Source organism: Hemicordylus capensis, chromosome 4 (genome assembly GCF_027244095.1).
Source record: "Hemicordylus capensis ecotype Gifberg chromosome 4, rHemCap1.1.pri, whole genome shotgun sequence".
Taxonomy (NCBI): Eukaryota; Metazoa; Chordata; class Lepidosauria; order Squamata; family Cordylidae; genus Hemicordylus; species Hemicordylus capensis.
In genome coordinates, this window is record NC_069660.1 from 110,697,797 (window position 1) to 110,711,051 (window position 13,255).

The 13,255-nt window shown below is 40.5% G+C and overlaps 1 protein-coding gene across 11 annotated transcripts in view; it reads left to right on the plus strand.

The window, feature by feature from the left end:
- LHX8 (LIM homeobox 8) overlaps positions 1 to 7,811 on the plus strand; it is a 27,794-nt gene extending 19,983 nt beyond the window's left edge. For 10 of the 11 annotated variants that reach the window (XM_053250279.1, XM_053250272.1, XM_053250281.1 and 7 more), the window contains 3 exons: positions 4,293 to 4,388; positions 5,022 to 5,205; positions 7,246 to 7,811. In XM_053250279.1, the coding sequence (XP_053106254.1) occupies positions 4,293 to 4,388; positions 5,022 to 5,205; positions 7,246 to 7,322 (357 nt within the window). In that variant the 3' untranslated portion in view covers positions 7,323 to 7,811. The remainder of the gene's footprint in view (positions 1 to 4,292; positions 4,389 to 5,021; positions 5,206 to 7,245) is intronic. The other variant, XM_053250280.1, reaches the window with a different exon arrangement.
- Positions 7,812 to 13,255: the final 5,444 nt, after the last annotated feature.

Here is a 13,255-nt window from a genome sequence, read left to right on the forward strand (position 1 = left end):
GTAGTGGGAGCAGATGGAGGTACAGCATTGTCAGGTTAGGGGAACTCATTTGATGTAACAAGGCACTTCACAAGTGGGACTGGCACTTTGCCATGATTCCTCAGGCTTCTGGGAAGGGGAGACTTATGTTGTTGCTGTCTAGCTGCTCCTTGCTCCTCAATGCCACACACCCCTTGATGTAGTGTTTGAGTTCCTCCCCTCATCCTTGCCTATTAGCTGTGGGTGGGTAAGGTAGGCATGCTCCAAAAGGGCTCCATTTTCTATTCCTATTATTTTAATTAATTTATTTATTTGACATATTTGTATACCACCCAAAACGCAAGTCGGGGATATTAGCTTTGAATGGTTGTCTAGGAGATTGCTCTTCATGCTCCCAGGGCACTTTAAGGTGTTCACTGTTTAGCACAGCTGTCCCGGGTTGTGAGGAATTTGATTCAGGCTCCTTGCATTTAAAACCAGTCCCTGGAGACTTTGTTCTGCTGCAATGCTTTAATGGTTCTTTGTGGACAAAATCTTTTGTATTCAGGCTGACTTGGATTCCACTGTTTTTGCAGAGTCTATTAGGGTGGTGTTGATCAATCTCTCGTGCAGTATTAGATTAGATCAGTTTCAATCTGTGATGCCTGAGGATGTAGACAAACTGTTTGGAGCGATACAGCCTACCACGTTCTCTGGATCCTTGCCCAACTTGACTGCTTCTATCTAGCAGGAAGATTGTTGATGGCCTAGTTAATATCACATCACTGAGGGAGGGTAGGATGCCTCCTTGTTTGAAGGAGGCAATGATTAGACCACTTTTTAAGAAGCCTTTCCCAGATCCCTCAGTGATAGATAGTTATAGACCGGTCTCCAATCTCCCATAGTTGGGCAAGGTGATTGAGAGAGTGGTGGCTAACCAGCTATAGGTGGTTTTGGAGGAAACCAATTATCTAGACCCATTTCAAACTGGCTTAAGAGCAGGCTATGGGGTTGAGTCTGCCTTGGTCGGCTTGATGGATGACCTTTTACCAGGGAATCAACAGAGGGAGTGTGACTCTGTTGCTTCTTTTGGATCTCTTGGTGACATTCTATACCACCATCCATGGTATCTTTCTGGATCGCCTGGGGGAACTGGGCATAGGAGACAGTGCTTTGAAGTGGTTCGCTCCTATCTCTCAGGCAGATTCCAGATGGTGGAGCTTGGTGGTGGTTGCTCTTCGAAATGGGAGCTATTATATATGGTGTCCCTCAGGGCTCCATTCTGTCAGCAATGTTTTTTAACATCTACATGAAACTGGGTGAGGTCATCAGGAGATTTGGTGGAGGTGCTCATTGTGGGGGGATCAAGATCTGAGGGATCAGTTAGATCTTCCTGTGCTGGATGGGATTATACTCCCCCAGAAGGAACAGGTGCACAGCTTGGGAGTGCTCTTGGGTCCAGGCCTCACCCTGGTATCTCAGGTGGAGACTATGGCCAGGGGCGCTTTCCATCAACTTTGGATGATTCGACAGCTGCGTCCATTCCTTGAAGATGATGATCTCAAAACAGTGGTGCATCAGCTGGTAACCTCTGTAGTTCGGAAACTTCAGTTAGTTCAAAATGAGGTAGCCAAACTGGTTTCTGGGGTAACTGGAGAGATCATATTATGTCTGTTTTAAAACAGTTGCACTGGCTGCCGATATGTTTCCAGGCAAAATACAAAGTGCTGGTTATTACCTTTTAAAGCACTGGACAGGCTTTAAAATGGCTACCTTAGAAAGCACCTTCTTCTGTATGATTCCCAACACACACTGAGGTCATCTGATGAGGTCCATCTCCATTTACCATCAGTACGTCTGATGGTGACTCAGAACCGGGCCGTTTCTGTAGCTGTTCCTTGCCTGATATCTGCAGTTTAGGCTCACTGTTGGCCTTTAAGATAGCCCTAAAAACTTGCTTGCTCGGCTTGGCTGTTCAAGGTTTTAAAGTTGTTTAAATATTTTAATTGGTTTTAAATAATTTTGAATTGTGTTAAAAAAAATTCATATTGTTTTAAGTGTGTTTTAAATGGTGTTTGTTTTTATGTCTTTTTAAACTTCTTGTGCACCGCCCAGAGCCTTTGGATGGCGCAGTCTATAAATATAAGGAATACATAAATAAAAAATCTGCCCTATTCTAAATCCTCCTCTTCTTCCTGCTAGCTGTGGACCAGCTGATTACTGAATTACTTAATCTTCTAGCTGTGCTACTCCCCCTCCCTAACAGTGCAGGGTAGAGGGGGAAATAAAACCATTCCAAGGCCAGTATAAAATAAATACTGACTGAATAGACAGGTGCTGAGCTGAAGAATATGGGAAAGGAAAGATGTAATTGTACACCAGCTGTTAACTGTGTCCAAGCCTCTTGGCTTCCCTGGCTATGCTCCATAGGACTGTGCAGCTGAGTGTTGGTGCTGGGCCCCGCCCCACCTCCTTCAGCTGCGTGAAACTGCCCCACTCATTCTGCAAGGGTGGGACTAAGTGATCTTATATTAATTTGCAAGTTATTGATACAGAGTTAACTATGTAAGTGATCTTATATTAATTTGCAAGTTATTGATACCGAGTTAACTATGATATTGTCTAATATCCCGCAAGTTCATCAACCTGGGAGTGGGGACCCTGAGGAACCTGTAAGTCAATTTCTTGAGGTCACTTGCATACTTTTTCATATATACAGCTGTGAACTATGGTGGGTCATAAATAATGTGGAAATGCTCAGTATAGTAAACTAGCCTTTAACTTTCTGGGTAAGAGAGTACCTAAACCATTTTTTCTTTGGAATTTAACAGAATGCCTGTATGTTCAGGCCAAGCAAAAAGAACTTTTACATCTGTCTGCTCCATTGGCTGACATTCAGACTGATGGCACGCTAGTGCAACAATGCTTTCTGTCACATGAGGGGAGAGCATGGTTTTCAGTTATTCCCCCTCCCAATCCTCTACAGCTGGCTGTGCCTCATGAAAATTTCCCTCAGGCTCCCTCAGCCTTAAAGGACGTATTGTTGGGAGGCATGGAGAGCTTCAGAAGCAAGGGTGGGGTTGCCAAAATCCTGTCTGACTAAAAATGCTGATGTACTGGTGCATCATTAGTCTAGGCCACTATTTCCAAATGCAAGAATAATAAGAAGAGTCATAAAGTGACTCAATGGTCAATTTTAGTCTATGATTAACTTATTGATAGTTCCTGGTGAGCAAAGTAAATTAGTGGCCATTTCTCTTAGCTTCTATGGAAAATTAAGCAAATGGTAAAGTAGCAGCAGGAGAAGGAAAGGTGCCACTTTATTGCTGAAAGTTGCACTCAACCTGTTGAATGTCAAAGACCCTTACATCAGTCTAGTTCACTGTCTTAATTAATCTAGGCCATTTTGATTTATATTGCTGATAACTTTGAAATAACTAATGTCAACAGCACAATGTTGAATTTCCTTCTCTTTCTAATAATCTTGGGTATCTGTAATCAGTTCATAGCTGGTGATCTAATACCTTCTGATGCAGGACTACCTGAAATCCTTCTAAAACCTGGAAACCTTTTAAAATTGATAATTCTTCTTTACAATTAAATTGCCATGTCTTAATAATGTGAAATAATGGCCTTGATCTTTTTATAACAATGAACTTCAACTGAAATAACTTGTGACTTACTTTTCCTTCTCCACCTATCTTTAATTTTTGGTGGATCACTAAAGACCAAATGAAAATAGCACATGGTAGGCAAGAAGCTAATTCAAACTAAAGCTGAAGGAAGTGGGCAAAAGGAAAAATCCAATTTGTGAAAGTTATTTCATAGTAGGGATTCATGCATTACTTCTGACATTGCCAGGAAGTAATTTAACTACTATAATTCATATATTGTTTAGTTGTATGAATGGTAAAAATTAGCATAATCACTTATTAATGGTCATAATATGTCATCTTAACAATATTCACATGAAACAAATATTGTAAGCAAGACTTCTATAGTGTCCTGTGTTTGCATGGGCAAAGCAAATACCTAGATCTTACTACATGAAAGTGCATTCACAATAAATTTATCTTTAGACTTATCTCTCAATGACCAATGAACAGAAGCTTGCTTAGAGTTTTACTAGTAAAGTATCTAATACTTGGGCTAATCTAGTTATTTTCATAGGCTTAGCCTCACTTGCTGAGATTAAAGCCATTTTTATGGAGAATACGCTTCTCAAAATTGCTATTGGAGGTTGGAGCATTACTGCATCTTGATACCTTTGCGGTCTTTGCTAGAACATCAGAATATAATTTGAAAATAAAAAAAACACTTCTTGCATCTTCCAGGTAATGCAAGCACAGTTTGCTCAGGACAACAATCCAGATGCACAAACACTCCAAAAACTGGCAGAAAGGACAGGCTTGAGCAGGCGTGTGATACAGGTAACTGTACTGCAGTTACTTCACAAATACTTGTGAGCAAAGATCCTCAGTTCTATGCAGCTCCTAAGAACAGTTTTCCTATTTATCAATATTTTTTTTAGCTAAAAGCAGATCTTGTATAATATCTTGCAGTCCTAAGACATTTATTCTTCTAGAACATGGCTGCACAGCTTTGACCTTCCTGCAGATGTTGAACTAAATCCCATCGTGTCTGGCTATTGGCCACTATCACTGGAAATGATACAATGGAGTTGTAGTCCAAAAACAGCTAGAGTGCTGAAGTTGTGCAGTCCTGTTATATAAGAAAATGCACAATGAATGTCTTACAAAAAATACTTTTCACATATCCAAATGGACATGGTTTTGGATGCTCCGACTGTCCTAGCAGCAATGAGAATCATAATGGTCCATGGTGAGTACTGACATTGAAAGCTCATGTACTTCCCTAGGTCTGCTGACTGCACTAATGTTAACATGTATAGTTAACTCAGGGCTAGCTACTCAGTGAAAGCACCAAAGAATTATACTGGCATTGATATGGAAAAGACCCAAATCGAAACTACTCTGTGTTAAATATGTGAACATGTTGGATAATAAATGCAATCAGCATGGTTTGTCTCTTCCCACTTCCAGGTCTGGTTTCAGAATTGCAGAGCACGCCACAAGAAACATGTTAGCCCCAACCACTCCTCTACTACTCCTGTTACGACAGTCCAACCTTCCAGGCTTTCTCCTCCAATGTTAGAAGAAATGGCATACTCAGCATATGTACCCCAGGATGGGACAATGTTAACTGCTCTACATAGTTATATGGATGGTAGGTACAGTAGTTTGCTATAACTACTTTGTAGATTAAGAAGAATATTTGAAATGTATCCCTCTGCTCAGAACCATGCCCATGGGCAGCCAAAAACACATTTATTTTGTATCTAGCATTACATTTTTGAAAAATCCTAAGTTTTCAGGACTTGTGGAATGCTTTAAAAGTCCATAGCTCTCTGGTGCAAAGAGACTGCAATGTCTGCTAGTGACTCAGTAAGGAAACAAAACCCTAAATGTAATATTTGTCCTCAAAATGCATGTGTTTGAACCTTATTTAATTTTCTGAGGGATTCATTGCCAAGTGATGAGGTTGACTCTCTTCCCATCCCACCTCCCAGCTGCTCCCCTTGCTGCTTTGGAAAAGTATTAATGGGGGAATTGTGTGTGAGGGATGAGGTTATGTGGAGGAGGACCATGCCAGCAGCAGAAGCCATTTTGGTATGGGAAACTGTACTAGCGTATGTCTTTTACCATTCTTGCATTACCATAAGCACATCATGTAAGAACCGTTTTCCCCATTTGAAGTGTCCATAATAGACTCAGAACATACCACAACAAATACCCACACATCAGCTTGTGGCTTAGTATTTCTGTAATGCAGACTAATTTAAGAATAGCTTCCTATCAGGTACTCAATAAACTGCCTGTCTCTGCCTAGCTGGGTATAAATAAGAATTCCATAAGATTTCGCAGAAGAAACTGACTTCCCAATCAGCTTGCATGCACATGTACTGTATTTTTGCACCAAGAACCCACGGGCACTACAATTTCTTTGCCAAAAAAAAAAGGAGAGTGTGGGAACTTGAAAGGGTGTGGGCTGTCTAATAACTCCTTGTCAGCCACCTCCTCTGTGGCCACCCCACCACCACCACATGGTATCCAACATGCTACAGCACTAAGGAATTCCATCTTCTCCTTTCTCATTTGAACAAGAGAGGCGACCGAACTTCCTTCTATAAGTTGTAAATGCAAAAATACAATGTATGTTTGGATATACAATTCACCAGGAAACTAGCAATCCCATCTATTGTATTCTCCTGAGAAATATCACTCATTTTAGAGAGGCTTGGTGGCTGGTGGGGAAACAGGGAGAGAGAGCCTAGTGAAATGTATCCCTTTTCCAAATTGCATCTGCTAGGCTGATAGTGATGTGAATTTCTAACAACAAATACACTTGTCTATATATTTCATGGCCACAGCTTCAAATTCTGCCCCTTGGAAGTACTTGTAGGGTCACAGACATCCAGACTCTTGGCAAGCTCTGGTTCCCAGGAGTGGAAAATAGGCAGCAGCTTGGCATAACCCTGGGCTTTGGCTTTCTTTTTTTCTTTTTAATCGTCACACTCTGAACCATACTTCTGAATTCATCAGCAGCTAGAATTCAACAGCTGTCTTGGAAGCTGTGTCTATTTCACATTTTAATTTTATCATGAGAGACATACAAACTGCATCTTTTTACATTTAAAAGTATTGTCCATGTTCAGTTCACAGCCCAAGCTTTTTAAATCTCATGTTGGGATTTTTTAAATATAAGGAGTGCAGAACTCAAAAGGCTAAGAAATATTTATATAGTACTTTAAAAAATAAAAACACCAGTGCTTTATGTAGATAGGGTTAATGTTGAGTTATACCTATTGTAGATCAAAAGGAGGAAGTCTGAGCTGTATGAAAAGCAATGGGGACTGTCTCTGGCTTCAATAGCTTTCATCCTTATTAACTGTTTTAATAAAAGGATTTCTTTTTCAGTGTACACCTTTCTTGCTCATAGGCTCTAGCCAATAGGATATGAAGCATCTCTGTAATAAGATGCCTTCGTCACAAATTACAGAGTCATGTGTATGGAGGGCTCATACATGGATAATATGGCACTGACCAGGGTGTAAAGATCTGGAAGGCACTGTCATTCTAGAAAAGGCAACTTGCACAAGCTATTTTTGCTGGTATTCCAGCCGTATACATGCAGTTGGGTTTTTATTCACAAGTAATATTTTTCTACTTGCAGTGAAGTGACCAGCAAATCTTTCTATTTTTGTAGCTCATTCACCTTCTGCTCTTGGACTCCAGCCTTTGCTACCCCATTCAATGACACAACTGCCAATAAGTCACAGCTAATTCATTTATTTCAGGGACATGACACTAAGGAGGTATCCTTGAGTCGCCTATTGTGCTCTGTCATTGAAAATCAATTTAATATTAAATAGCATCCAAAGCATTTTTGAAGACAGATTTGTTGTCCAGGTATGTAAGTATAGTTGGCCTGCAAGACACTTTTATGGCTTCTCCATAAATATGTTTACAAGACTTATTAAAAAGAAACACTTTTTTGTATTGTCTGGAAGTAGTCCATTCTAGTTGTGTGTTAATTTATTTATCATCAAAAGAGCACTTTGCCTAAAAGACAGGACTGACAATTGTGCAAAATGTTTACAATTCTTTGTGAAATTGTAGTTCCTCATTAGTTTGTATCTGTAAGTTATTGTTATTAAAAATATCTGTATTTGATTTACATGCAGCCTATACTTTTGAAGCTTATGTCCGTGAGCTGGCAAAAATTGCCAATATTTTCCAAATGACCTAAATAAAACCTTTTGTTGTAGCATGCCAAGCAAACAAGGTATTGTGTTGATAATATCATCAGTATTTTTTATAAAGGACAGCATGACTCTTGTAGTTCAGCATATAAAGGCTTAATCCCTCCAGCTCATAAATATTTGATTCTTCAGTCTCGGAACTGGTTATATCTGACATGAAATGATTTTACTACTGTATAAAGAATGTTAAAATATCAGCAAGCTTAAGATACCATTTTAAAGACCACTTAAAATCTTTTCTCTCTTCCTAGTAGCTGACATATATATGCACATAGTAGTTTCTAGGATTATTTTTGACCTAGTAAATAGGTCAAGACTATAATTACATAGTTATTTTAAATATCGTTTTGACAGACATAGACTAAGAGCAAAACTGTTTAAAACATCACACTGTAATAGCTTGAGCAAAAAAGCTTAAGGTTCTTTTAAGGCCCTCACATTTTTAGGGAACTTGGAGTAAAGGAAAATGTGCAAAGAAAAGGTAAAGGTATCTATACTAGCAAAACCTCTTAATAAATGGCAAAAGGTGATTTATAAAATAAAGAAATATAGAATTTCCAGTTAGACACCATCTTGATCAATTTTGATTTAATCTACATACATTTACATATGAATAAGAATTCTGAAGAGAGGAGCACACGTCACAGCAACTACCCATCTTAGAAGAGCTATTCTCTGCTGTGTGAGAGAAGGCAGCTCTTCCAAAATGGCACCCAACTTCTGTAGTTTTGGTAGGTGTTTATATTTTATATTTAAAAACCTGCTGCCCAATTAATCAGGGCCACATTTTTAATCAAACAGCTTTAAACAAATTAAACATTGCAGTTCTATTAACAAATGTTTATTAACTGTGTATGACCACCAAGTGGGAATCTGTATGGAAATGTGGCCTAGCAGATGGGCTGTAGCTAATAGGTACATGTCAAATCCAGCGTCTTTTCCCTGCTTGCTTTGCCTTTTCTTTATTTTTTTGTGGCCCTGTTTTCTTCCTTTCTCCCTTCCTTGGGATCCTTGCCTTGCCTACTGCATTATTCATGTCAACTCAGGCCTCTCCTGTGTGTTCATTTGTCCTATGAACCAATCCCTATTGCTGTGCTGTGCGATGCCCACCGAATAGTGAGATTCTTGGTGGCCTAGTAACTAGCTAATCATGGCAGAGTGTTGTTTGTTTGTTTTTCAAACATTGTGAGTATGTGTCCCTGCTTCCTCACAACCTGCACTGTTGGGTTACCAGACAGGTGGTGGTTGCTCATGTTCATTCTTGACCCTTTGTTTCCAAACCCCTTGAGCACAGCAAACTTGTCTTTATTTTAGTATGAAGTGTGGCAATTGCTAGGCATGCAGAGCCTAAGCTTTTCTCTGGACTTTCAGATAGCAAGTTTCCTACTCAGTGGCAAAGCAGTTCAGGAAGAAAAAGCAGAAGGACTTCTTACATAGAACAGTAAGACACTTGTAAATTATTATGTAATGGGAAAGGGACAAATAGTAGACTTGCAGTCCTGAACCTGCAACATGCCATTCAGGACTTCTGAAGTTCTAGATCTTATTTTGCACTGTGTCAAAAGATCTCCTTTATTGCTATGAACTAACAGGAATTTGTAAAAAAATAAATGCTCACTTCAAATGTGTATGCTAGACTAGCAGAATAAAACAGTGTTTGAATTATGGTAAGGTAAAAAACTAGAAGAATGGTTCTCTGGTATGCTAAGCATGCATTTGGAACCTGTTGCCAATTGTAGGTGTGTGGTTCTTCTTACTTAGGAATTCAGTGATATTTAGAGGAACTTGCCACAGTGCTCTCTCAAATGCAGAGGCAGCTGGTCACTTCTGCCCAATTAATGAGACATTGTGAATAGAAGAAGGTGTGTGTGTGTGTGTGCGTGTGTGTTTTGAAATTCACTGTACCACATGGACAGATGCTGCAAGCTTTTGCTGCTCTTACAGTAGGCCTGTGCAAAGTCAGATCGAAAATGTCAGAATTCACCCCAAACTTGCAAAATCATTTTTAAAAATTGACATTTCCAATCTGACATGACTTTCTGATATCAGATCAGAAATATCCAATCTGAGGTCAGAATTCATGTCAGGAGTTATATCAAGCGGTTGGAAGTACAAAATGGTGGATACTGTCGTTTTAAAATCTTCAAATATAGGATCTTCCCCATAGAGATGAATGTGGAAATTGAAACACTTTCACTAAAAATCACTGGTCGTTCATAGAGCCTTGAAATATGCCACATGTTTGGGTAAGGAGCTCAAGCCCCCTGTTTTGAAACTGAAGATAATTGGTTGATTCCCTGATTTTTTGTGAATGTGTGGATTTTTTAAAAAAAATGGTGAAATTTGGCTTGAAACAAGCCAGAACCTTACAAAAGGTTATGTATCTGAAGCCCCTCCTTGGAGCAGTATTCCACCCCCATGTGGAGGGGGTCAAAGGGGGCATGCTGTTACTCCTTTTCATGAAAGCAAAGGGCAGATTCCATCACATGATGGTCCAAGGAGGGACTTCAGTTTCAGATGTTTTTGACCAGCCATATCCTCTGGTCTTGGTCTATTTCTATAATGCTTCAAGAAGTACCTGGAAAAAACTGAAATGTCCACTGCCATGAGCCTGATCTGTTCTGCTGTGATATATATTTCCATGTTGGTGTGACCGAAGCAGGTGGATAATCTTCACAGTGAATAACATGTTCCTTCTCCTATGTGCTCATGTAAGTTCATTATTAACTCGTATTATTAATTTGAAGAAACTGCTGGATTTAGGTAATGCTAGCAAAAAAGAAACAAACTACTGCTTTTTATCTGCAATGCAACTTGCTTCAATCTCCCTCCAAGCATCTGGTACTGGATCGGAAAGTTCCACGGTGGAAAAGAGAAAATTGCTTCTGCTGTTCCATAGAAATGAGTGTCTATATAATTTCTACTGGGTCTGTCTATATTATTTCTATGGGGTACTACTACTGCTTGGTGTGTTCCCAAAGTAGACACTAGCTATAATTGTTCACATTTGGAATCCTCAGAGTACACAGGTGTCTGACACGGAAGATAGGTTTTCACCTGAGAAGCTCACAGCCTCAGATAAGTGAAGCTTTGGTAGTAACTGAAACAATGCCTCAGACATTTTAATCCTCACATCACTGTATGGTGGATGCTCATGGAACATACTAGCTGACATCCTGACTAAGTGCTTGTGGAAGAACATCACACTAGCCTAAAGTGGCTGTGCTAAGTACTTGCCCCAAGACTAGTATTGTGCATTGTTGCAAAGCATGCTTACAGTAACACAACTGCAGCATGGCTCAGTGGTTTCAAAGAGAACCTCTTGTGTATGTTGCACAACTGCGTGATGGTGCAAATCCCTGCGTATTAGTGTAACTGTGCAACTTTGCTCATTAAACAAGCACTTGGTTAGTCACGATGTCAGCCAGTGAGTTCTAAAGAAAGTTTCTACAGTTTTCAGAATGTTTGCAAAGCCTTGGCATGGTGCAATATATTGAGTCTTCCATGGTGTCCTGTTTGAATTTATAGTATTTTATTAAATGTTATCAAAATAGATATCCTCCTGGGTTTCCTTTTTCCTTTTAAAGTATACCACAGAGATGGCACAAACAGTGGGTACACTGTTTACACTATGCAGCAATAACGTGGCAGGGAGGAGGAGTGGTTGTTGTCTGTTAGAATAATATTTCCCTTACCAGGGTTCCTGTCAGGGAATTAGCCTATTCTGAATGTGTGTACTTATGTCTGGAGACCAAGGATAGACTGGGACTTGTGTTGGTGTACCATTCACCCCACTGCCCAACAGAGTCCCTAACTGAGCTGACTGATTTGGTTGTGGAGTTTGCATTGGAGTCTCCCTTTCTGGTAGTTCAGGGGGACTTTAACGTTCACTTTGGAATCAATTGGTCAGGATCAACTCAGGAGTTCATAGTGGCCATGACAACTATGGGCCTATCACAAGTGGTCTCAGGACCTACAAACGTTGCTGGTCACACTCTTGGTTTGGGGTGGGGTTTTTTTTGTCTGATCAGGAAGGTGTTCTGTGGGTGGGAACTCCTGTGACTTCCCCATTGTCATGGACGGACTACCATCTGGTTAAGGTTGAACTCGCAGCCTCATCCCCTTCTCTGCAGCACTGAAAGATCTGTTAGGATGGTTCACCCTAAAAGGCTATTGGATCCAGTAGGATTCCAAGAAGCCTTGGAAGGCTTTAAGGTTGGTTCTGCTAGCAATTCTGTTGATGCCCTTGTTCAGACTTGGACTAATGCATTTACTAGGGCAGTTAACATGATTGCTCCTAAGCACCCTCTCCGGCCCATTTCTAAATTAGCCCCTTGGTATACAGAAGAACTATGGGGGCTGAAGCGGCAAGGTAGATGGTTGGAGCACAAGTGGAGAAAGACTGTTCTCTAATCTGACAGATTACAACACAGAGTGCATTGGAAGATCTTTGTTCTGGCAATGCTTGCAGCAAAGAAGCAGTTGTTTTCTGCCTGTGTTGATTCTGAAAGCTCACGTTGAGCAGAGTTGTATAGGATTCTGAGAAGGCTAGTAAATGCCCCTCCTCCCCTGAATGCGTATTTGGATCCATCAGTTACCCATTGTGATGTTTTTAATGATTGTTTTGCAAATAAAATCTCTCATATTCAAATTGAACTAGACTCTACAGTTACTGCAGAGTCTACTGTGGAGTGTCCAGCAGCTAAAATAGATGATTTTCAGTTTGACTCCCAAGGATATGGATAAAATACTTGGGACACTTTGCCTTACCACCTGTCCTCTTGAGCCTTGCCAACATGGCTTATATGATCTAGTAGGAAAGATATTGGAGAGGTTCCTGTTAAGATCATTAGTGCTTTTCTGAGGGAGGGCAGACCACTTTTGAAGAAACCTGCCCTGGATCCTTCAAATGGGGCAATTATAGGCCAGTTTCCAACTTCCCATGGGTGGGCAAGGTGATTTGAAAGGATGTCTTCCTCCAAGACAGCTCCAGGCTGTCTTGGAGGAAGCAGATTATTTGGGCCAATTTCAAACTGGCTTTTGGGCAGGCTATGGGGTTGAGACAGCCTTAGTTGGCCTGTTGGGTGATCTTCAATTAGGAATTGACGGCGGGAGTGTGACTCTGCCAATCCTTTTGGACCCCTTGGCGGCTCTCGATACCATCGGCCATGGTATCCTTCTGGGGCACCAAAAGGAGTTGGGAGTTGGAGGCACTGCTTTGCAATGGTTCTATTCTTAACTCTCAGATAGGTTCCAGATGGTATCGCTTGGAGAATGTTGCTCTTCAAAACAAGAGCTCTGGTATGGAGTTCCACAACTCCATACTGTGTCCATACTTTTTAACATCTGCATGAAACCACAGGGAAAGATCATCAGGGGATTTGATGCAGGGTGTTATCAATATGCTGATGACACCCAAATTTATTTATCAGTGTTGACTTCAACAGGAAATGG